The sequence below is a fragment of the Schistocerca piceifrons genome, chromosome 4 (assembly GCF_021461385.2).
Source record: "Schistocerca piceifrons isolate TAMUIC-IGC-003096 chromosome 4, iqSchPice1.1, whole genome shotgun sequence".
NCBI lineage: Eukaryota > Metazoa > Arthropoda > Insecta > Orthoptera > Acrididae > Schistocerca > Schistocerca piceifrons.
Genome location: NC_060141.1, coordinates 195,519,738 through 195,546,476, shown reverse-complemented (window position 1 = coordinate 195,546,476; position 26,739 = coordinate 195,519,738). Strand labels below are relative to the sequence as shown.

The window sequence follows — 26,739 nt, the reverse complement described above, 5'->3', positions numbered from 1 at the left end:
TGATGCTGGTAGTGTTGCACAGCAGCAAAATAGGGGAAGTGCGGCACGTGCCGGCTTGTACTCATTTCGCAGGGGCGCAGTGCGCGTTCTCATTTGTATGCAGGGCTAGAAGGTCCGCAGGTCCGCGCAGAGTTACCGGACGCGATACTGGCTCATGAGAATGGCACCGCGTTACCCCGCAAAGAGTCCGCACAACTCACAACAATGAGCGGGCCCGCAGTAATCCATTAGCCCGCGCGCGGCTGCCCGGCCACCCGGCTACCTGCGTGATTAGATGGGCAAGTTACTGACGCCAACTTGCCCGCCAGCTTTAAATTCCCCGCCGGGCGCCTGGGCGCGCTCGCGTCTGTGCGCCTCGCCTTCTACACGGGCTGCCGGTAATTATATTTGCAGCTCCGTGCCACTTCCGGACGGACCGGGCTTTCCAATTAACGGTGAAAAATGTCAGTTGGCTCAGGTAACGCAATTGCAGCGAGACGAGGTAACTCAACGGCTTCGTCCTTCGCGAAAGGAGCGTAATATCAGCACGACGCCTACGACTGCTAACAGAGCATAGGCGCCTATGGAAACCAGACCAGTTCGTCCAAGTGCAGTTTATACGTTGACAAAATGTAGCACATGTTACGATTGTCCATCGATCCTTCCAGTAACAGCATATGTATGACACATGTGCCAGTTTAAACAGCTGATAGAGGTGACGCAAAGGTTAAGGTTCTGGACTTCTATTCGGAAGGAGCGGAGTTGAGACCTTCCAGGCTATCCCGATTCGCACGAAAGTCAGGCAATAAATAAGTCGCAAGAGACAGAGTACCGCATATCGCTTTAAATTTGGCGCCTGTACGTATCTAGAAGGTGGCAACAGACGTCGCGTGGACAGTAGCCAATACAAAGCGTTCCGCGGTAATTGGCTACTGATCTGCAATCAGGTTAAGATGGCAGATGAGCTACGAGTATGTATCCGACCAGAACAACGCGACTTTTGCGAACCGACGGACTGTCCACAGAGCACGTCCATCGTGAAATTCGTCCACGTACCGTTATAACCGTATGTCAAAGTAATAAATGCTCAGTTGGAAGAAGAATATAATAATTCCAATCCCAAAGACAGCAGGTGTTGACAGATGTGAAAATTACCGAACTGTTGTTGTTGTTGTTGTGGTCTTCAGTCCTGAGACTGGTTTGATGCAGCTCTCCATGCTACTCTATCCTGTGCAAGCTTTTTCATCTCCCAGTACCTACTGCAACCTACATCCTTCTGAATCTGCTTAGTGTATTCATCTCTTGGTCTCCCTCTACGATTTTTACCCTCCACGCTGCCCTCCAATACTAAATTGGTGATCCCTTGATGCCTCAGAACATGTCCTACCAACCGATCCCTTCTTCTGGTCAAGTTGTGCCACAAACTTCTCTTCTCCCCAATTCTATTCAATACTTCCTCATTAGTTATGTGATCTACCCATCTAATCTTCAGCATTCTTCTGTAGCACCACATTTCAAAAGCTTCTATTCTCTTCTTGTCCAAACTATTTATCGTCCATGTTTCACTTCCATACATGGCTACACTCCATACGAATACTTTCAGAAATGACTTCCTGACACTTAAATCTATACTCGATGTTAACAAATTTCTCTTCTTCAGAAACGCTTTCCTTGCCATTGCCAGCCTACATTTTATATCCTCTCTACTTCGACCATCATCAGTTATTTTGCTCCCCAAATAGCAAAACTCCTTTACTACTTTAAGTGCCTCATTTCCTAATCTAATTCCTTCAGCATCACCCGACTTAATTAGACTACATTCCATTATCCTTGTTTTGCTTTTGTTGATGTTCATCTTATATCCTCCTTTCAAGACACTGTCCATTCCATTCAACTGCTCTTCCAAGTCCTTTGCTGTCTCTGACAGAATTACAATGTCATCGGCGAACCTCAAAGTTTTTATTTCTTCTCCATGAATTCTAATACCTACTCCGAATTTTTCTTTTGTTTCCTTTACTGCTTGCTCAATATACAGATTGAACAACATCGGGGAGAGGCTACAACCCTGTCTTACTCCCTTCCCAACCACTGCTTCCCTTTCATGTCCCTCGACTCTTATAACTGCCATCTGGTTTCTGTACAAATTGTAAATAGTCTTTCGTTCCCTGTATTTTACCCCTGCCACCTTTAGAATTTGAAAGAGAGTATTCCAGTCAACATTGTCAAAAGCTTTCTCTAAGTCTACAAATGCTAGAAACGTAGGTTTGCCTTTCCTTAATCTTTCTTCTAAGATAAGTCGTAAGGTCAGTATTGCCTCACGTGTTCCAGTGTTTCTACGGAATCCAAACTGATCTTCCCCGAGGTTGGCTTCTACTAGTTTTTCCATTCGTCTGTAAAGAATTCGTGTTAGTATTTTGCAGCTGTGACTTATTAAGCTGATAGTTCGGTAATTTTCACATCTGTCAACACCTGCTTTCTTTGGGATTGGAATTATTATATTCTTCTTGAAGTCTGAGGGTATTTCGCCTGTTTCATACATCTTGCTCACCAGATGGTAGAGTTTTGTCAGGACTGGCTCTCCCAAGGCCGTCAGTAGTTCCAATGGAATATTGTCTACTCCGGGGGCCTTGTTTCGACTCAGGTCTTTCAGTGCTCTGTCAAACTCTTCACGCAGTATCATATCTCCCATTTCATCTTCATCTACATCCTCTTCCATTTCCATAATATTGTCCTCAAGTACATCGCCCTTGTATAGACCCTCTATATACTCCATCCACCTTTCTGCTTTCCCTTCTTTGCTTAGAACTGGGTTTCCATCTGAGCTCTTCATATTCATACAAGTCGTTCTCTTATCTCCAAAGGCCTCTTTAATTTTCCTGTAGGCGGTATCTATCTTACCCCTAGTGAGATAGGCCTCTACATCCTTACATTTGTCCTCTAGCCATCCCTGCTTAGCCATTTTGCACTTCCTGTCGATCTCATTTTTGAGACGTTTGTATTCCTTTTTGCCTGTTTCACTTACTGCATTTTTATATTTTCTCCTTTCATCAATTAAATTCAGTATTTCTTCTGTTACCCAAGGATTTCTACTAGCCCTCGTCTTTTTACCTACTTGATCCTCTGCTGCCTTCACTACTTCATCCCTCAAAGCTACCCATTCTTCTTCTACTGTATTTATTTCCCCCATTCCTGTCAATTGCTCCCTTATGCTCTCCCTGAATCTCTGTACAACCTCTGGTTCTTTTAGTTTATCCAGGTCCCATCTCCTTAAATTCCCACCTTTTTGCAGTTTCTTCAGTTTTAATCTACAGGTCATAACCAATAGATTGTGGTCAGAGTCCACATCTGCCCCTGGAAATGTCTTACAATTTAAAACCTGGTTCCTAAATCTCTGTCTTACCATTATATAATCTATCTGATACCTTTTAGTATCTCCAGGGTTCTTCCATGTATACAACCTTCTTTCATGATTCTTAAACCAAGTGTTAGTTATGATTATGTTGTGCTCTGTGCAAAATTCTACAAGGCGGCTTCCTCTTTCATTTCTGTCCCCCAATCCATATTCACCTACTATGTTTCCTTCTCTCCCTTTTCCTACACTCGAATTCCAGTCACCCATGACTATTAAATTTTCGTCTCCCTTCACAATCTGAATAATTTCTTTTATTTCATCATACATTTCTTCAATTTCTTCGTCATCTGCAGAGCTAGTTGGCATATAAACTTGTACTACTGTAGTAGGTGTGGGCTTCGTATCTATCTTGGCCACAATAATGCGTTCACTATGCTGTTTGTAGTAGCTTACCCGCATTCCTATTTTCCTATTCATTATTAAACCTACTCCTGCATTACCCCTATTTGATTTTGTGTTTATAACCCTGTAGTCACCTGACCAGAAGTCTTGTTCCTCCTGCCACCGAACTTCACTAATTCCCACTATATCTAACTTCAACCTATCCATTTCCCTTTTTAAATTTTCTAACCTACCTGCCCGATTAAGGGATCTGACATTCCACGCTCCGATCCGTAGAACGCCAGTTTTCTTTCTCCTGATAACGACATCCTCTTGAGTAGTCCCCGCCCGGAGATCCGAATGGGGGACTATTTTACCTCCGGAATATTTTACCCAAGAGGACGCCATCATCATGTAATCATACAGTAAAGCTGCATGCCCTCGGGAAAAATTACGGCTGTAGTTTTCCCTTGCTTTCAGCCGTTCGCAGTACCAGCACAGCAAGGCCGTTTTGGTTATTGTAACAAGGCCAGATCAGTCAATCATCCAGACTGTTGCCCTTGCAACTACTGAAAAGGCAGCTGCCCCTCTTCAGGAACCACACGTTTGTCTGGCCTCTCAACAGATACCCCTCCGTTGTGGTTGCACCTACGGTACGGCTATCTGTATCGCTGAGGCACGCAAGCCTCCCCACCAACGGCAAGGTCCATGGTTCATGGGGGGGGAATTACCGAACTATCAGTTTAATAAGTCACGGCTGCAAAATACTAACACGAATTCTTTACAGACGAATGGAAAACTGGCAGAAGCCGACCTCGGGGAAGATCAGTCTGGATTCCGTAGAAATGTCGGAACACGTGAGGCAATACTGACCCTACGACTTGTATTAGAAAATAGATTAAGGAAAGGCAAACCTACGTTTCTAGCATTTGTAGACTTAGAGAAAGCTTTTGTCAATGTTGACTGGAATATTCTCTTTCAAATTCTGAAGGTGGCAGGGGTAAAATACAGGGAGCGAAAGGCTATTTACAATTTGTACAGAAACCAGATGGCAGTTATAAGAGTCTAGGGGCATGAAAGGGAAGTAGTGGTTGGGAATGGAGTGAGACAGGGTTGTAGCCTATCCCCGATGTTATTCAATCTGTGTATTGAGCAAGCAGTAAAGGAAACAAAAGAAAAATTCGGAGTAGGAATTAAAATCCATGGAGAAGAAATAAAAACTCTGAGGTTCGCCGATGACATTGTAATTCTGTCAGAGACAGCAATGGACCTGGAAGAGCAGCTGAACGGAATGGACAGTGTCTTAAAACGAGGATATAAGATGAACATCAACAAAAGCAAAACGAGGATAATGGACTGTAGTCGAATTAAATCGGCTGATGCTGCGGGTATTACATTAGGAAATTAGACGCTTAAAGTAGTAAATGAGTTTTGCTATTTGGGGAGCAAAATAACATGATGGTCGAAGTAGAGAGGATATAAAATGTAGACTGTCAATGGCAAGGAAATCGTTTCTGAAGAAGAGAAATTTGTTAACTTAGAGCATAGATTTAAGTGTCAGGAAGTCGTTACTGAAAGTATTTGTATGGAGTGTAGCCATGTATGGAAGTGAAACATGGACGATAAATAGTTTGGACAAGAAGAGAATAGAAGCTTTCGAAATGTGATGCTGCGAAAGATTGCTGAAGATTAGATGGGTAGATCACATAACTAATAAGGAGGTATTGAAAGGAATGGGAGAGAACAGAAATTTGTAGCGCATCTTGGCTAGAAGAAGGGATCGGTTGGTAGGGCATATTCTGAGGCATCAAGGGATTACCAATTTAGTATTGGAGGGCAGCGTGGAGGGTAAAAATCGTTGAGGGAGTCCAAGAGATGAATACACTAAACACATTCAGAAGGATGTAGGTTGCAGTAGGCACTGGGAGATGAAGAAGCTTGCACAGGATAGAGTAGCATGGAGAGCTGCATCAAACCAGTCTCTGGACTGAAGACCACAACAACAACATGTTCAGTTAGATACAGGAATTCCACAAAGGACAAGAAAAAGTCACAAACGTCTTTGCTACCTTGGTTATCCAGTCTAGGGGATTTGGACACATCGGTCTTGTGGGCTGCAGCAATTTAAGGAACCAAATGAACATGTTATATCCCGATATGCCACTCGTTAGATTCGAACGCTGTCAAAAGAATTCTATGCTGCAGGCTTTCAACTCCTTGTCGAACGGTGGGTGTTGAAGTTTACAAGGGAAGTATGGTGAAAATAAATTTCAGGTTCATTTCCATGGTCTGCTTATATCGCTTAAGCCGAATATCTTGAAACTTCGATTGAAAAGGACACGACCAATGTTCCGTCCCTCTTCATTGTTTTCATGCTGGATCTCGTGAACTCTGCGGCCGTTGATAACGCATCCAGCTACAAATACTTCCAAAAAAGGTTTATTTCAATGCCGTAACTAGTTTCGGACCACCACGCCCATGACGAGTGTTTCCGATTGCACTAATGTTTTCGTCAGCAGCATGCCGTCCGCTCGTGCACTGCACAAGAATATTTGAAAATTTAGCGCCACTTTTTACGTTTTTTTCTACAGTAAAAAAACCTAACGTGTCTGCACTGGATTACATGTATAGTGAAACAGTTGTATTAAAAAAAACCAACGTGTCTGTACTGGATTACTTGTAAAGTGAAACAGTTGTATGCATTTACATATGTTGCAGCTGACGGCTCTTTGTACGAATTCGTCCACTCAGTTTTTGACACTGTTTGATAGCACCACATTTCAAATACTTCCAGTTTCTTCTCTCTCATTTCTAGATGCCAATAGTCTTGCCGTAGTGATAAAACTTAGAACTACTTAAACCTAACTACCCTAAGGTCATCACACACATCCATGCCTGAGGCAGAATTCGAACCTGCGTCCCTAACGCTCGCGCGGTTACAGACTGAAGCGCCTAGAACCGCTCGCCCACACTGGCCGGCATTTCCTGTCCATGTTATGCAGCTATACTTGTGTACAGTCGAAAATGACTACAGCATGTCTGATCAAGGGAATGACCCAGGTATTGAGTGCCTTGACAGTATTAACACGATTTAGTTTGATTTTCAGCATTTTTCCAACCCTTTGTCTCCGCTGTTTGCTGACCACATTTCTTACGTGCCCATGCTTGATATTGTCCTAATTGTAAAATTCCTAGGTATTATTATTATTATTATTATTATTACTAAAAACGCTTAGTTTCAATTGCTCCTGAATGTGTAAAGTACTGTGCAGTAATTTGGTGCATGGTAGGAAATTTCGTTCCCTTCAAGCATTAAGGAGTAAATAAAAGTGATATTCCTCAATATTTCATATAGAATATAATACTTCACGGAAGTCTGCAGTATAATAGACACAGAGTGCGATTGGCATAGGCATTAAATAAGGTCTCATCTTTAAAGTTCAAAAAGACTCATATTTATTGAATGACGAGCGTCCATTTGTAAGCTCGACTTCGTGTAACAGAAGCGAGTGAAACGGTGCATTATTTGTTATGCCCAGAGTGCACTAAAAATGTAATGGAATTTACTGGCGACAATACTTACTTGAAATTTAAAGCAAGCTTATATATGTCAGCGCACACTCCGCTGCAGAGTGAAAATCTCATTCTGGAAAGCTTATACCATTTCAATACGTTTTGTGGAATTAATTCTTTAAGTCGTGTTTTCTCAAGTGTTGCATTTTTATTTGTTTCGCTGTTCTCGCCGGGGTGCGATATGGGAGGCGTAATGTTCAACTGTCTTCTGGCGGCCGGCCGTGGTGTCCGAGCGGTTCTAGGCGCTACAGTGTGGAACCGCGCGACCGCTACGGTCGCAGGTTCGAATCCTGCCTCGGGTATGGATGTGAGTGATGTCCTTAGGTTATTTAGGTTTAAGTAGTTCTAAGTTCTAGGGGACTGATGACCTTAGAAGTTAAGTCCCATAGTGCTCAGAGCCATTTGTCTTCTGGCCATCAGCTTAAGTTCTGCAGTTTTCCTAAATCGCTGAACAGTAATGCCGGGCAAAGGACACAGCCATTTTCCGTCTCCAACCCAGACTGTGGTCTGTCAAATGACATCGCCGTCGACAGGACTTCAAACGTATTTCCTCGTTCCTTACACAACCGAAACGCTCATCGCAGGCATTGATAGCGCGGCGGAAAAACCGGCGTCATAACTCGCCGCCCGCAACACGCGTCGGCCGGAGCCGGTCTCCAATTACGGCGCTCACGGCCGCTTCCAGGAACGGCGCGCCCTTATCTCCCTCGCTTATTAGCCGCCGTAGGATGCGGCGTTTTTCGTCGGAAGTTCTTTCTAGCACTTTATTTCCGGAGATAACTGTGCGTGACTGTTTGCCGTTCTTCATCTGCTTCCGAGAAGTGGCACGTGTTAGTGCGATAGGCGGCAGAAGTAATCCGCGTTGCTGCCTCCGAGCGGTGAAATTTAATTTAGTGCCGAACATCATCACCGCTCTCTCCGCCTTCCGTTACGCTATTACTGCTTCAAACAATGTATTCATTTACACGCATCTAAGGTAGACCTAAATCATAACTCCCCAATCGTCGGCTGACCTGTTTTGCTTCGACAAAAGGGGACATTTCCTTGCTCAGTTTCCATAAATATGTATCTTTCCTTCTGCAATAGTATTCTTGTTATTTCGTCCAACAGCTGCTATAAATTTCTGGAAAGAACCCACTTTACAGCGCGAGGCGTTTTCTTATTTCGAATAAACAGTTTATTTAATTTCATTTCCGATTTTCTTGGGAATTGTCAAACGACATCACGCAGTATGTATCATGGACCGCAATATCCTGAGTTGTGGGGCATTGTAACATTTGCTCGATGTTGGACTGCTTGGGAACGTGAGGCCAAGGGTCTTCGCCGTCGAGGTTCCAGTCAGTCACGTCTGATTACCACAAGGTTGGATTGCCGTATTGTGCACCAAGTACATCGTAAAACCGTGACTTCGCCGCGCCTGCCATTTGAGAATTGTAATGCACCCCTGGAACGTTCTGTGTCATCCCGCACCATTGGTGGAGGACTAGCAGCAGCGGATTATGGTAGTATCGTCCCATGCACAGGTTGCCGTTAACACAACACATACGGCTGCTTTTGCAGTTGAGCCGTAACAGGGAAACATTGGTTGCTGGTGAATTGCGTCCCATTGTCTTCAGTGATGGCCGTCGTCGTCGTCGTCGTCGTCGATGACAACGTTTTGGAAAGGCAGAACAGTGTTCCTGCTGGCGTGGGGTACGACTGCAGGTCACGGCAGGTAGTGATCGAGAGAACTCTGGTGGCACAACGGTACGTCACTGACATCCTGCGCCCTCATGTGTTACCTCTCACGCGACAGTATGCCATTTTTCAACGGGGCAGTGCTCATCCACACATGGCAAGTGTCTCTACGAACTGTCTGCGTGATGATGAGGTACTCCGTGGAGAGCAAGATCCTCAGGTCTGTTTCCGATGGAACAAGTGTGGGACCAGGTCAGACGTCAACTCCGTCTCAGTGTCCAGGATATCAAGGTCCTGTCGCAACAGTTGTGGGCCAGTTTGCCTCAGGAGAGAATAAAACGGCTTTAAGACACCTTTCCCAACTCAGTCAGTGCATCAGCGCGTCCAGGCCAGAGGAGGTGCAATGTCATTTTTCCAAGTGCGCTCATACTGGCAAGTTCCTTGTAACTGTGGCTCGATATTGTAGTCACTCAGATAACATCACCTGAGATTTTTTTTTTTTTTTTTTTTGGGTTCTGCCCTCCCTTCTGGGTGCTTCAGTTCTTCTTTCAGGCAGTGCACATGAAAGCCCATGTTCTGAACATCTGAAGATGAGTGATTACCTACTTGAAACTACACAGTCCAGTCACATTAATGTGACCGCCGCCTATATTCGACATCAACGTGCAATAACCACGCACAGAAGGTGGATGGGAGCACTCGCAGTCATTAAATTTTCTCACATGTCGTCTCTCACTGCATTTGCCTTGTCGAAATATCTGCGGTTGTCACAGACATCACCCGGTATGCATTCCCGTAAGTTGTTTGACTATTTTACACGCCGAGACAAAACTCAAGTTCCATACTAGTTCAGAATTATCTACCGTCTGTGTAATGGTTAGGTGCTCTCTGTAGTCACTGGTTCATTACACACATAATTCAAATGTCTTGTTAAAATATCTTTTCAACTCTTGTGTACGCTAGTCTTTTAACCGGCATTGAGAAACTGTAGCGCGCCAAATAACTACTAGTACTGCCAACATTTTTCTCGGCACCGTTATTGAAACCGACGTCCTCGTCTTCGAGTAATAGTTATTTCAGCACAAAGGTATGTGAGCTGCTTCTATCATGGGAGGAGTACCTGCATATTCTAAGATACCGCCTAAGTAGGTAGGTCTTTACGTTGTCCCTTGCAAATATTGTACGAACCAGCTACGGGCAGTAATATAGCTAGCTGATGGCAGTGTGTAACTAAATGCCTATTGGCTTCACGGAAGGCGTGCGTAAGACCTGAAAGTTCATTACTTTTCCTTAATTCCTTTCTCAGTCTTCTGTGGTTATGTTTGAGTGGTGTCGTGCGTAAAGACAACTGAACTGTTATCAATTTGTAGAGCAGATGTCGTAATGGAGCAATGTAAAGGCGATATCGCTTCGGTTGCTGGACTGGAGCGCGCAGTATCCGTACGTGGCAGTAGTGGAGGGTATACAAGAGTGTAGGGGGGGGCGGAAAAACAGTGCAGTCGTTGCCGTAATGGGGAAACGGAGCGATTTATCTGACGTCAAAAAGGCAATATGATCTTCAGGAAACATTTCCAAAACTACTGAATTTGAAAACTTGTTCGCGTGTTGGAATGGTTAAATATATCGTGCATAGCGAAATTTTGCTATCTAGAACTGGCACCGAGGCAACTGTGGTACACCGTGGCCGTAGATGACACGGTCGAACGACGGCTGCGGAGTGTGTACGAGCGAACAGACGTGCAGTTGTTGAGCAACTAATTGCCCAGATAATCCAAGAGACTACCAACAATGTTAAAATTCATGGCTAAAACTTCCAGCTGTTATTTATTTTGCACAGTTCGCTAGTAGCTTCGGTCAATGACCATTATCAAGCGTAGGTGGCATAGACAAAAGTAATTTTCTCTTTTAAGCCCACCATAGTACGTAAATAATAACTGTGTACGATAATTTTCGTCGAGAAACAAGCCCACATCGGCAGTTACTTTCGCACTGTATTACTTGCTGTGAAACACTGTGTTACTAGCTGTCGATGTGGACTTGCTTCTTGACGAAAATTATCGTACACAGTTATTATGGTGAGAAATTTTTTACGTACTATGGTGGGCTTAAAAGAGCAAATTACTTTTGTTCAAATTATGATATAGCTTTCGTGCCGTTTACGCCAGCTAAGCTCGGTAATGCTCACTGACCGGAACTAGTAGCGAATTGTACAAAATAAATGACAGCTGCAGGTTTCAGCATTAATTTTAACATCTGTATGGCCGCTGAATATCCCCATCTGCAAACACACATATACTGCCAACAATGTCTCCTTAACGACCGTTCGGGCGACTGTTTCTTGCACCCATACTGACTGCTGTTTATCGACGTCGAGGGCTGGCATTTGCACTCAGCTGGACGTCCACTATGTGGGTACAGGTGGCCTTTCCAGATGACAGATCGCCGTTAGAGTGTACGGTGTGAAACGTCTGAAAACAAACACCCCGGTTCTAGATGCTTCAGTCCGGAACCACGGGGCTGCTACGGTCGCAGGTTCGAGTCCTGCCTCGGGCGTGGATGTGTGTGATGTCCTTAGGTTAGTTAGGTTTCAGTAGTTCTAAGTTCTAGGGGACTGATGACCTCACATGTTAAGTCCCATAGTGCTCAGAGCCATTTGAACCATTTTTGAACAAACACCCTGCAACAGTCGTACGAAGATTCCAGGCCGCAGGAGGGAGCAATATGGTCTGGTGAATGTTTTTCGTGGCATTCCCTGGGTGACCTTGCCATTCTGGAAGGCACAGTGGATCAAAACAAGTGTGCATCTCTCCTCGTGGATCATGTCCACCCATACGTGCAGTTTGTGTTTCCTCGGCACGACGACATCTACCAACAGGACAATGCAACTTGTCACACAGATATCAGTGTACGAGCACGATTCGAAGAACAGCGGGGCGAGTTTACCGTACTCCACGGCCACCAAATTCCTCGGATTAAAACCCAATCGAGAATATGTCGAACCAGCTCGATCGGATTGTTCACGCTGTGGATCCTCAACCCAGAAACCTATCGCAGCTGGCCGCGGACCTGGAGTCAGCATGGCTCCACGTCCCTGTCTGACCCTTTCAGAACCTCACTGACGCTCTTCCTTGATGTCTCGCAGCGGGTCGCGCTGCAGAAGGTGGTTATTCAGGCTATTGACAGTTCGTCACATCAGTGTGACTGGACAGTGTAGTTACGCATTGTAAATAAACAAAGAGGAGTCAAAAGTAATTGTTAGCTGAAGTTATATTAGTACTTAAAACACAGATTTCGTTTTTCCGGCCGATTTCCAGCCCCATCTTTGCCCGGTCTGTGCTTCTTCTCCAATAACACCATCGCCAACGTGACGTTAAACCGTACTTTCCTCTCTAGAGCACAGAGCGCATCACTAAAACTTGCGTTTCCTTCCTCTGGAAGACTGGTAGCCGCCGTCTCCTTTCACCGAGCGTTTCTCGAATAACGACCGTCCCTCCAGCCTGTAAACTTAACATTATGGCCGTCCGACTCGCGTAGCTAAACAGTACATAGTGTGCGTTCAAGATCGGTAATGCTCTCCTTGTTTTAGTGGAGCAGCTAGGCGATAGATTATGTCGAAAGCTTTCCCGTACAAGCTGAAGGTTACACTCCCAGCACCTGTGTGGCAGCGGAACCGGGCTCCCATTCCATTTATTCATGGGAGCCGTGCCTGCAAACAGCACGGTCCCGCCTTTACAGGTAGGCAGCCTTTGTCCCCGGTGGGACTGCAGACCGAATCGATGCGGGTCGCGCCTCTACGACTTCAGCGGGCACACATCCTCGCTACTGCCACGTACGGAAACTGCGCGCTCCAGTCCGGCAACCGAGGCGAATCAACTTCACATTGCTCCGTTATGACATTTGCTCTCCAAACTGATAACCGCTCAGTTATCCTTGCTTACGACACCACTCACACATGCACACAGAATATTAAGAAGGGAATTAACGAAACGAAATGAACTTCAAGTCTTATGCATGCCTTCCATGAAGCCAATAGGCATTTAGTTACACTGTGCCGTCTGCTAGCTATGTTACTGCCCGTGGCGTGTGTCGTACAATATTTGTAAGACACGACGTAAAGACCTACCTACATAGGCGGAATATTAGTATATGCACGTACTGTTCCTATGATAGAAACAGATAATGACATATCTTTGTGCTCAAATCACGATTATTCGAAGACGAGGGAAGTCGGTTTCAATAACGGTGCCGATAAAAATGTAGGCAGTACCGGTAGTTATTTGGAGGGCTGTAGTGTCTCAGTGCCGGTTACACATCAGTTGAGAGGCACTTTTTTAATGAAATCATTAAGCATTTGAAGTATGTGTGTAACGAACTACTAAATACAGGGAGCACCTAACCATTGTACAAGACGGTACATAATCCTAAACTGACTATGAAACTCGTGTTTTCTCTCGGCGTGTAAAATACTGAGCCGGCCGGGGTTGCCGAGCGGTTCTAGGCGCTACAGTCTGGAACCGTGCGACCGCTACGGTCGCAGGTTCGAATCCTGCTTCGGGCATGGATGTGTATGTTGCCCTTATGTTAGTTAGGTTTAAGCAGTTGTAAGTTCTACGGGACTGATGACCTTAGACGTTAAGTCCCATAGTGCTCAGAGCCATTTGTAAAATACTGAAACAACTTACGGGAATGCGGCGGAGTGACGTCTGCGGCGACCGCCTGTATTTCGACAGTACAAATGCAGTGAGAGACCGCTATGTGAGGAACTTCAATACCTCGTTAGGACGGTCCACGCCGGCCGAGAAACCATAATGCACCACATACAGAAAGGCAACACACACACACACACACACACACACATACACACACACACACAGATATCGTAAACTACTAGCGTCAAGACGACCACCTTCAGAAGTTATCGACTGTGAATATTAATACCCAACGCGTAAGCTAGAACTCCGTCCCTCTGTTGCCTGACCAGGGAGGGAGCAGGATTTTTGTACAATCTAAGCAGAAACCTCCGTCTCTATTTATAAGATCACTCGCTAATTTAATCTCAAATGCTTCCTTAGTAAAACTAGCCCAGTAACTGGAAGTGCACACCAAAACCTCCGTGTTGTCGTATTCTATAGGATGATCGGTACCAAGGCAATGAATGCACTGGAACAGATAATTTACTGGGCCGTTGAAAGCACGTGTGACGGTTATGCTCTATATACCGGTCCTCCATGGTCCTGACGGTCTGACGAATGTACGATATGCCACAACTCCAAGGGCTACGGTAGACATCCGCAAACCAAAATCATCCTAGATCAGACGCACATTCTAAATTGCGTGAGTAGTGAAAATACATAGGTGGCACTTTTTTACCTTACGCAGGCAGCATTCAGCGGAAAAACGGTGTGAGGTCTTTCTTTGGACCGCCATCTAAGACTGGGACCCTTTTAGGGTCTGAAAAGGATGATCTTGGTTTTTTTGCGTAAGACGTCAAATGGCTCTGAGCACTATGCGACTTAACTTCTGAGGTTATCAGTCGCCTAGAACTTAGAACTAATTAAACCTAACTAACCTAAGGACATCACACACATCTATGCCCGAGGCAGGATTCGAACCTGCGACCGTAGCGGTCGCTCGGCTCCAGACTGTAGCGCCTAGAACCCCACGGCCACACCGGCCGGCGTAAGACGTCAACCAGTTGCATTCCCGTAAGCTGTTTGAACTAAACTTGATATTTTGACATAACGATCCTGTGGTCAGAAGAGAATATTTCAGGTGATAACAAAGCTTGAATGAGAAATTCGTGTAGATCACGCGACTGCGAAATGCTTATGTTTTGCCTGCCATATACAGGGTGAAAAGTATTTAAACCGACAAACTCTGGGAGGTTGTAGGGAGGTTGTAGGGGACATCGAAGCAAATATTTCTCCCTAATATCATTTTTCCCTATGAGTAGTATTTAAACAGGTAGAGGAAGATTTCTTTGGCGGCAAATCAATTAAACCAACAAACACTTTTCCATTTTTTTATGACCAAGAGACAACACATTAACACAACCCAATTTCATTTACAGTAGATTTTCAAAATTGCCTCCGTTTTCACGTAAACAAAGGTTACACCGTCGTATCATGTTCTGTCTGACACGGGCAAAAACCCCAGGAGTACCCTGCATTGTTCCTGCTGCTGCTGCTACTGTCCGGGCAACCAGATCCTCTTCTGATGCAACATGAGTTGCGTAAACAAGATTGCGCATCTCTCCCCACACAAAAAGTCCAGAGGGGACATGTCTGGGGATCGAACAGGCCATGGTACAGGACCACCTCTGCCAATCCACGTTTCTGGGAACCGTCGGTCCAGGAATCGACGCACACGACGACTGAAATGTGCCGGCGCCCCGTCATGTTGGAACCACATGCGTTGTCTTGTAGGGTGCGGGACGTCTTCCAGCAATACTAGCAATGCTCTGGCGAGAAAATTGCAGTAGTGCCTGCCATTTAATGGCCTAGGTAGCAGATACGGCGCAATTAAACAGTCCCCAACAACACCGACCCGCACATTAACGAAGAACCGCACTTGATGAGCGCTAGTAACTGTGGCATGTGGTTTATCCTCACTCCAAACATGCGAACTGTGCATGTTGAAGACTCCATCTCGCCCGAACGTTGCTTCATCTGTAAACAACATAGATGATAGAAATGTAGGATGCATTTCACACTGTTCCAGGTACCACTGCGAAAACTGTGCTCTAGGTGGATAATCAACCGGTTCCAGGTTGTGGACACGCTGTATGTGAAATGGACGTAACAATTGCTCTCGAAGGACTGTGCATACATTCGTCTGATTCGTCCCCATGTTACGTGCAATTGCACGAGTGCTGATCGAAGGATCCCGCTCCAAATGCTACAAGACAGCTTCCTCAAATTGCAGCGTTCTTACTGTGCGACGGCGTCCCTGTCCAGGTAATCTGCAAAATGACCCGGTCTCACGCAGACGTTGATACACAGCAGCAAAGGTCGTATGATGCGGGATACGGCGATTAAGATATTGTTGTTGACAAACCCGCTGCGCAGCTCGTCCGTTGTGGTGCGCTACGTAGTACGCACCAACCATATCAGTGTACTCACTCCAGGTGTATCGCTCCGTTAGTAATCAGAGACAATGCACTACTACACTGGTGGATAGCAGTTACCTACAACTGAAGATCGTAATACGCCCTCTAACAACTAAAGAGCGTAATACGGCCTCTACCGGTTTAAATAATCCTCATAGGAAAAAATGACATTAGGGAAAAATATTTGTTTTGATGTCCCCTACAACCTCCCAGAGTTTGTCGGTTTAAATACTTTTCACCCTGTAAATGTTGGTGGCGCTATCTCAAAAAACAAACGCAACCGTTTCTGATGTGTCCACGATGGAGTTAAGCAGTGTGCGCAGTTCGTTACTAGTTGTCGAAAACTGAACATTACTCATTTTAAAAACTATCAAACACATACACGGTCCAGACACATTAACCTGGCCACTACCTAGATTCCACTGATATGTGCACGCCAGTACTGCAAAGTAACGTCCAGTGGGTGGCGACAGGTGACCATCGCAGATGAGACACGTTTTATGCTCCACTGGATAGATGGGCGTTTGCGTGTACGGCGTGAAACGTTCGAAAGCAAACACCTGCAACAGTTGTAGGAAGGGTCTAGGTGGTCTCGTCGTTCTGCAATGCACAGTGGATTAACACAAGTACGCATCTATCATTGGGATCATGTGCACCCGTAAGTGCAGTTTGCTTATCCTCGCCACGAGTCATCTACCAGCACCACAATGCACAAGTGTGACACAGCTGGCAGTGTACGTGCGTGGTTCGTAGGGCACACGACTGGCCACCAAACTCCCCGGATTTAAACCCAGCCGAGAATCTGTTGGGACCATCTCGATCTGGCTGTTCACGCCACGGGCCCTCAACTAAGAAATCTAACGCAGCTGGCCACCGCACTTGAGTTGGCATGGCTCCACGTCCCTGCCGGCACCTTGTAGAAGTTCTTTGACTCTCTTACTGCGGTCTGCGCTGCACAGTGTGGCTATTCAGGCTTTTGACAGGTGGTCACATTAACGAGACTGCACAGTATATTTACTGCGTAGAGCAGCAGGACGTTGTGCCCGGAAACGGAAAGAATGTACAGAGAAAATATCCGCAACAGGCATCATCTTAATCGGAAGAAATGTATCGCTGTGAGAGCCAGGGTTCTCGGAAGTAATTGTTAGCACATTAGATTTTGAGAATGTGATGTGACATTATGTGGGAGAAGAGTGATCAAGATTCATCATGAGTCCCAGTCAACTTGTCCTTGAATTCCATATTTTGAAGAGTAAGGTATGGAAAATACTGGGACAATAATTGTAATTATCTGCAACTTCGACTTCATGTCTGTCAGTGGGTTATCCAGCGCGGCAAAACAGTGCCCAACCACCTATAGTTTTTGTTATTCATCGATAAGAGCCATTTCAACTGCGGTTATTTTTCCTGTCGCCACTCTTGCCATATCTGAAATGATGAAAATTCATTCTCGTCTCAGATCATCAGCAACGACTCTCTGTGAGTGTGTGCACTCAGATTGCGGTTCTCGTTTCCAACACTTTATGTGAGGTGTAAGTTGCTCGCGAAAGGAAACAGATCTTTGCACAGAAACTTGGAAAAAGAAAATTTTTCTCTTGTCTGTTAGTTAACTTCATTCCTGATTAGTGATCGCACATTTATATCACGCCGTAACTGGCCCGTTTCTGAGCCGATGTCAGCTTTAGTTAAAAGTAACGAAGCTACTTTTTTTTTAATTACTCATATAATATGGACATTTTTTGTAATGTTCTATAATTTTGTAGACTTTTTTTACAAAATTTTGTTATAAAAAGTTTTTTTTACACTGACGAACCGAGCCATGTGCTGCAGGAATTCGGACATAGCTCACGTACTGGTGAGAAACGACGTTCAGCTCGCCGTCCGGCCTTGCTGACATAAAACGCCCGTAGTTTCCCGAAATCAGCTGCGTTGGAAGTCAGGTCGTTTTGTCCAAAACGGCCTCGGTACACACTCATTTAAAGTTTAGCTTGCGGTTTGTCTTTAATGACCGAGATGTCGACGGGGCGTTAAACACTAATAAATTTCATTTCTTCTTTCACTGTAAAGCTGTAGCCGGCCGGTGTGACCGAGCGTTTCTACGCGCTTCAGTCCGGAACCGTGCGACTGCTACGGTCGCAGGTTCGAATCCTGCCTCGGGCATGGATGTGTGTGATGTCCTTAGGTTAGATAGGTTTAAGTACTGTAATTTATACTGCGAGGATAAATTGCAGCTGCAATATCCATCTTGGAGATAGCAGGCTACCATCAGACGTCACTAGATCGCGGAACGAGAGCTCGAGTATTTAACACAAACATGATTCCTAACTCTTATTTATTGATTAGTTGCCATTGTTCTACATGGCATATACCCTAGAAGATATTTTACTCCGTGTTCAACTGTTAATCTTATTATTAAAATCCACAGCGCGATACTATCGCTAAGGCAGGTGGATATAGTACCAACAAAAGCCACTAGATCGCCGTCTCATCAAAAGATCGAACAGAACCCGAGATTTATCGGACTGTGACGTAAACTGTTCGAACAATTCGAGTCGTGCTCAAACACAGCCCTACTCGAAACAGTGAAAACTGAATTGAAACAATGGGAGACGAATTTTCCAAAAACTCAACGAGATACTTACCGCATAATGTAATAACAGATGGCGCAAAAAATCATTTTTTCATACAGGTGAAAACCAAAGTATTCATTCGTCGCTTTCTGTTGACATCCAGTGAATCAAATATGCTCTCCTATTTTATGCGACTGTAGTCTTCCATGCAGCTTGCATTTTCTGTATCAAGGCACAGGGTCAATCACTTCGTATGGCAGGTATTAAACGTCCCAGGTGACGCCGGGCGCAGCAGCTGGTGCCTAACAAAACGAAAGTGATAGCAGTCACACGTTTGGTACAAATAAACATCGTCTGCAGGCTCAATGTAGAAAAGTGTAATGTGCTGCGAATACATAGAAAGATAGATCCCTTATCATTTAGCTACAAAATAGCAGGCCAGCGACTGGAAGCAGTTAATTCCATAAATTATCTGGGAGTACACATTAGGAGTGATTTAAAATGGAATGATCATATAAAGTTGATCGTCGGTAGAGCAGATGCCAGACTGAGATTCATTGGAAGAATCGTAAGGAAATGCAATCCGAAAACAAAGGAAGTAGGTTACAGTACGCTTGTTCGCCCACTGCTTGAATACTGCTCAGCAGTGTGGTATCCGTACCAGATAGGGTTGATAGAAGAGATAGAGAAGATCCAACGGAGAGCAGCGCGCTTCGTTACAGGATCATTTAGTAATAGCGAAAGCGTTACGGAGAAGATAGATAAACTCCAGCGGAAGACTCTGCAGGAGAGACGCTCAGTAGCTCGGTACGGGCTTTTGTTAAAGTTTCGAGAACATACGTTCACCGAAGAGTCAAGCAGTATATTGCTCCCTCCTACGTATATCTCGCGAAGATACCATAAGGATAAAATCAAGGATTAGAGCCCACACAGAAGCATACTGACAATCCTTCTTTTCACGAACAATACGAGACTGGAATAGAAGGGAGAACCGATAGAGGTACTCAGGGTACCCTCCGCCACACACCGTCAGGTGGCTTGCGGAGTATGGATGTAGATGTAGATGTAGTATACGGGAAATGGCTAACCAGCCACGGTAGTACCTTTCTAGAACACACAAATCCAGGATTACCCAGAGAGTACAAACATTAATTACGTTATAAGTGAATCTCTCATGAATATACGTTTAAACAGAGGATACGACTAGTTTTTACGGAGAGGAGGAATATGACGCACCATCTAACAGCCCTGTCAGCTGCCGAGTGGCTGAGAGACAGTTTGGCAGCTGCCGCCAGCATCAACTGCAGAACGCGGACCTGATTTATGGCCGAGCCGCCATTTAGATGCAGCACGAACGACGCTACCTCCAACGTCGCTTGATAATTGCTAATGACTCCGCCGGCTCACCGATGCTGGACACTGCTTTAATGCGAGAGTAAGAGCTACGCTGAGGTATGACGAATGACTGGGGCAGCAGTTAAGGAGCGAAGCAGGACGTAAATCACGGCCTGGCGCCGTGTTTTGCTGCCGCCGGTTCCCGCCCCACCTGACGTGTAGGGCAGGCTGGCCTCTTTGTCCGGCTGCGAGTGACAATCGGCCTGCGCAACTGCGGGAGCACCAGCGCGCTCTATTAGGGTACGCACTAGCACGAGCTGCACCGGGCCCTCTCCGACAGTCTTCACGTTGGCAAAGGAAATGGCTTTGCAATACATATTTAAATACACTTAATGTTATTTGGAAATTTACTTCTTTCCAGATATCTATAATCTTCAAGGTACCTTATGGCCGTCCATTCACAGGCTGACCTTTGCTACGACGCGCTAGCCGTCCCGCCTGACTGTTGGCAACGGCGACTGCTTGGCGGGTCCTACCTGCTGTCTGCACTGGCGGAGTGTGGGCTAGCAGGTAGCGGTCGGAGCTAGTAGGTAGCGGTTTCGTCGTCAAGAGGACGCAGCCAAACCACGGACCCGACCGCTAAAAAATCTCCCACACACAGGCGTGCGGCTTGGTAGATGCGCACGCAAATGGGGGACGGCCGACTAGTCGGCCTATGTATGGGGGTCTTTGCAGTGTTTGTCTGCCACTCTAGCTCAGTGGTCAGCACGTCTGGTTCCTATGCGGAGGACCAGAGTTCGATCCCTTGTAATTCCTCGGTGGTAGGGCTGGAACGAGCTGCACTCGGGTCTCGTGATACCAGTTGAGGAGCCATTTGAGTGAGAAGTAGTGGCTACGGCCGGAAGAGTATTTTACTAAGCCCACGCCTCTACACACAACATCCAAATGACTCAACTGGTTGAAAGTGACACAGAGGCCAGTCCCAATTCGATGGTCTGCATTAGAACGCAGAGCTACCTTGCAGTGTGTAGCTGTGTGATTCAAAAGTAGCTGTACACACTTCGTGAGTGTAATGTATGGAATTAAATAAAAGTAAAACGTTAAATAAAGTTTTGTCTCAACTTTATTTCAGCATCATGCAGGAGAGCAGGGATCACAAGTGCAACATATAGAACACAAAATTAATTGTTCTCGGAGAGCAATGACGTGAAACGATCCGTAATTCAACTCAACTCTGACCGAGACATGTTCAAAATGATGTCCATGTAGACAGTAGCAGTGATCAGCTCGACTTCTTACCACTCTCGGAATGTTGCAGGCTCCGTTCGTCTCATTCTGTGCAGCTGCACAGCTGTTTTCAGTTCACTGCTGTAGTTGAGCTGTCGCGCGGGATTAGCCGAGCGGTCTGAGGCGCTGCAATCATGGACTGTGCAGCTGGTCCCGGCGGAGGTTCGAGTCCTCCTTCGGGCATGGGTGTGTGTGTTTGTCCTTAGGATAATTTAGGTTAAGCAGTGTGTAAAAAAACTGGTTCAAATGGCTCTGAGCACTATGGGACTTAACATCTGAGGTCATCAGTCCCCTAGAACTTAGAAACACTTAAACCTAACTAATCTAAGGACATCACACACATCCATGCCCGAGGCAGGATTCGAACCTGCGACCGTAGCGGTCTCGCGATTCCAGACTGAAGCGCCTAGAACCGCTCGGCCACTCCGGCCGGCGTAGTGTGTAAGCTTAGGGTCTGATGACCTTAGCAGTTAAGTCCCAAAAGATTTCACACATATTGAACATTGTACTTGTACCACATTCTCATCTGCAACACCATACATGAGCGCCTTCAGACGGACCCAAAATTAAGAGATGCAGGAGTTAAGATCTGGAGATCTTGCAGGCCAAGCAACTGGTCCTTCATGGCCTGGCCACTTTGAGATGCTCTCTTGCATCCCAACTGAAATGTGTAGGTGCATCATTGACAGAGTAAAATTTGTCGATATGCAGGTGAACAGGACATGCCAAAAGCCTGCACTGGATCATGACTTAATGCCTACCATAACTCGAAATAAAGCAGTTTCATATATATATGCGTTGGGACCCTATAGGATCCAACAGAGAATTCTGCCTCCTTTGAGCATGATTTCTTATCTTCCACGATTCTCTTATTTTTTTCTCCATGGAGTCCTTTTCTTTTCTCAGGCCACTTTGTCCCAGGTTCCTTTTGGACCTACATTCTGTGACCCAACATTCTATTTGTGTAGTTTGTCTCTGAGTATGGTCCTCTCTTGAACTTGGTGCTGGATGGATGTGTGCTTTTTCTAGGTCGAGTTTGACTTGAGTGAGCCATGGTGTTGTTGTCTTGCCCCCTAGTGTATATGTCAGAATTCTGTTGGTGTGTCTCGCTGGTGGTAGCCTTCCTATGTACACATAGAACTTTAACCTTCTTTTTCTGACATCTGCTGCTAGCTTTGACATCTTCTCCGTGGTTTTCCTAGAGTGTAAGCTTCGGGCAAAGAATTTTTCTCACGATTTTGCGTTCTTCCTTCGGTATACTTCCAATGTCGCTTTTCGCATTGAGTGTTAAGTGTCTCACTTCCATACAGTATTTCAGGCTTCATTGCTGTGCTGTAGTGTCTGATCTTTCTTTGAACAAACATGCATTTCTTATGTCTTGTGTCCTGCCATAAGCTCTCTTCATTTTTTGTAGTCTAGTCTTCTGTGAGATCTTTACTCCTCCTGTAGATTCCAAGTTACCTTGCCGTATTTTGCGTCTAATTTTTGTATTTTCAATTTTGAGCAGAAGAATTCAGACTTCTGGTAAGACTTTTACAGGCCAACTTTTTCTGCACATTCTTTTGGTATTTCTGCTTGTTGGTCGCTGTTGCCTCGTTATCCGAAAGTATGGCCACGTCGTCGGCGAAAGGTAGTTTTGTTTTGTGACATGTTCCCCATCCTACTAGGATGCACAGAGCGAACAGTTATCAAATCTAATCTATAAATGTCACTGACATCATTTTCTTCACACCTGAATGCGTCCATGCCGACATCTTGTGGTATCTTGTGGTTTATCACTGGCAATAAGTCGACTGCGTGTTCCACGAACGAGTGGCGTCGCTTCATGCAACACATCGGACAACTCGCACCATTCTTCTGCCTGCGGTGCGCCATGTGGGGTGGTACAACACCCTACTGACAAACACCGTCATGTTTAAGGCGACATTGATAACTGTGCAGGGTGGTTATAATTATATTTTCGCCCCTTGAACCAGTGTTGGATGGTAAACTGCATCTACATACATATTCCGCAATCCACCATACGGTGCGTGGCGGAGCGTACCTCGTACCACAACTAGCATCTTCTCTCCCTGTTCCACTCCCAAACAGAACGAGGGAGAAATGACTGCCTATATACCTCTGTACGAGCCCTAATCTCTCTTATCTTATCTCTGTGGTCCTTTCGCGAAATATAAGTTGGCGGCAGTAACATTGTACTGCAGTCAGCCTCAAATGCTGGTTCTCTAAATTTCCTCAGTAGCGATTCACGAAAAGAACGCCTCCTTTCCTCTAGAGACTCCCACCCGAGTTCCTGAAGCATTTCTGTAACACTCGCGTGATGATCAAACCTACCACTAACAAATCTAGCAGCCCGCCTCTGAATTGCTTCTATTTCCTCCCTCAATACGACCTGATAGGGATCCCAAACGCTCGAGCAGTACTCAAGAATAGGTCGTATTAGTGTTTTATAAGCGGTCTCCTTTACAGATGAACCACATCTTCCCAAAATTCTACCAATGAACCGGACTATCCGCCTTCCCCACAACTGCCATTACATGCTTGTCCCACTTCATATCGCTCTGCATTGTTACGCCCAAATATGTAATCGACGTGACTGTGTCAAGCGCTACACTACTGATGGAGTATTTAAACCTTACAGGATTCTTTTTCCTATTCATCTGCATTAATTTACATTTATCTATATTTAGAGTTAGCTGCCATTCTTTACACCAGTCACAAATCCTGACCAAGTCATCTTGTATCTTCCTACAGTCACTCAACGACGACACCTTCCAGTACACCACAGCATCATCAGAAAACAGCCGCACATTGCTATCCACCCTATCTAAAAGATCATTTATGTAGATAGAAAACAACAGCGAACCTACCACACTTCCCTGGGGCACTCCAGATGATACCCTCACCCCACTAATTACCGTATCTTTATGGGAATGATATTCAGGCTGTGAGCTGCAGGATTTGCCTTGTTAGTAGTGTCAGTGTCGTGATTTGTCGTTAGGTGCCGGTGCTAGCACGACGACGAAGGGCCGAAACACAAGCATCAGCGTTGCTCGCACTCAAGACAGGTCTGGACAAGGTGAAGAGGGCTTTACTCATAAAGCTGTTTTCCCAAAACAACAGCAGTTGTGCTGTTGCTCTTTGCGAGAATCGACGCATTTAAGGAATACGGTCCTCTCTTTCACTCCGGGGTTAAAGAAAAGGATTCGGAAATTCAAATTAACTGGCGATTGGGATCTGCTCCTGGGAGGAGCCAACAACCAATTGCGCCACAAATTGTTGAAGAAGTTGGTGTCGCCATGGCCGAGAATGCTGGATGCAATGTGCGATCTTTAAGAATTGCACGAGCTGTGTGTTTCGAAAGCTAACATTCCATGGTCCACCGTTTGAAAAGCGCTGCGAACAATTGTGCAATGGTACATGTAGTGCAGTTCGATAATGTCGCGGGTGCAGTTCATCGTCACATTGAGCAAAGTTTATAATCTGGAGTATAGACATAGTATGCTGTTAACAAATGGTTCAAATGGCTCTGAGCATTATGGGACTTAACATCTGAGGTCTACTTAAACCTAACTAACCTAAGGACATCACACACATCCATGCCCAAGGCAGGATTCGAACCTGCCACCGTAGCAGCAGCGCGGTTCCGGACAAGCGCCTAGAACCGCTCGGCCACAACGGCCGGCTGTAAACAAATCTTACCCTCTCATGTGGAAATTTAAATGTGTTTCTTTTGATGGTTTATTCGTTATTTATCTTCTGCAAGTGCATACAAGTGTTTCCTCTAAAGTTTCATTGTTCTACGATCACTCGTTTTCAAGGGAGCCCTCTCAACTAGCGGAAGTTTAATTACAATTGATAACTACCCCGTAGATTTCAGTTTTTCTGAACTGGGAAGTTGGCTATTTTGCAAATAAGTCTGCGTGGCATACTAGTCCTGGACTGTGAGCGATGCCTAGGAAGAGTAATGCGGTTTTTGTGGCTTCCAGATATGATGACCGCATAATAGTGTACTGCTTCCTGGATCACTGTACATTACACCAGTCGCTGAAACGAGTTCCACAAAAAGTTTTCCTATTTTTGAGGACCATCTCGCTTTCGATAAGTGACTGGAACATCAGCAGATTCGTTCATTTTCTGACATGTACCACTTCTTCGGCAATGTTCTCAATTTTATGACTATGAAACGACCACTGTATCTGATTTAGTCGGAGAGATAATCTTTGTGGCCACAGTGAATGCTTTCTCTCGTTCGTCGTTTTACTGGTAGTAGTGCCTGGCACTAGCTGTCTTCATCATCAAAATTGCACACTCAGAATTAAGAGGCGGAGGCAGCACAAAACAGACAGCGCTCAGCGCCCTTTGCAGCTGCAGCACCGCTCCCATCTGTTCCAGGGGAATCGACTGATGTGGCGTGTGGTCTTTGTCTTGTTTCAGGTGAAGATCTGGTTCCAGAACCGGCGCACCAAGTGGAAGAAGCAGGACAACATCAGCAACGCGGAGGCCGCCGAGCACAAGAACCAGGCGACGGGCAAGCCAGAGGCCGGCGCCGTCAAGCCCAAGGAGGGCGCGCCTGCCAAGCCGGCGCAGCCGGGGGCCAAGGCGGCGCCGTTGGCTGCGCTGCCCGGCGCCAAGCTGGGGGCGGGGGGCGGCGCCGCGCCAGCTCCCGCGCCGTCCACCGGAGGCGGGGGGCCCGCGGCCGCTCCAGCGTCGCTGCCGTCGCCCAGCAGCGGGGAGGACCACTCAAACGCGTCCGTCTTCACGGCCGGCGACGGCTCCGCCTCCGAGTCGTGCTTCGGCGACCCCACGCAGCCGCCGCCCCCGCCGCCACCACACCACGTGCTGACGGTGAGCGTGCAGGACAGCAGCCGGTCGCCCACCGTGTCGCCGCCCAAGACGCCGGCGCTGGCGCCGACGCCGCCTTCCGTCACCGCCCCCGTGCCCATGGTGGTGGATCCCCTGCCGGCGCCGACGCCCCCGACGCCGACGCCCGCCCCTGCCGCCGTCTCGACGCCGCCCCTCGCCGTGCAGATGCAGATGTCCGCTCCGCTGGCGCAACCCGAGCTGATGGAGGCGCCGAGGCCCGTGTCGCCCTCCAGCTAACTACGCGACAAGCAGCGCCGACAAGCAGGACTGCAGGCGCACCGCGAGCTCTGAGCGCTCACTCCCTACAAAACTTGTGTCTTTGTAGCTCCGAGGAGGGTCCTTCCCGAAGCTCGCCAAAGCTGGAGGAATTTGCGACGGCAGTGTTGTGCCACGCTTGTGACGAAATGACTCAGGACGGAGCGTTTCAGGTCCCATACGGGGGACAGGACATGACAGACGTGTGCCATACGTTCACGATGCTATTTTTCCTTACGTTCTCGTTACAGTGTTTGTTACTACAGCGCCCACCTGTCAGGGCAGGTAAACTCTTTGTACCGCGCCGTCACCAATCATTTTTTGCTTTTATCGGATAACGATCCAAATTTACGGGA

At 46.3% G+C, this 26,739-nt stretch overlaps 1 protein-coding gene across 1 annotated transcript; it reads left to right on the top strand.

Moving 5' to 3' along the window:
- Positions 1-274: 274 nt before the first annotated feature.
- Positions 275-26,528, top strand: LOC124795726 (paired mesoderm homeobox protein 2B-like). Its single transcript, XM_047259808.1, has 3 exons — positions 275-457; positions 25,700-26,170; positions 26,454-26,528. Exons 1-3 carry the CDS (start codon positions 275-277, stop codon positions 26,526-26,528), a joined length of 729 nt encoding a protein of 242 aa, XP_047115764.1.
- Positions 26,529-26,739: the final 211 nt, after the last annotated feature.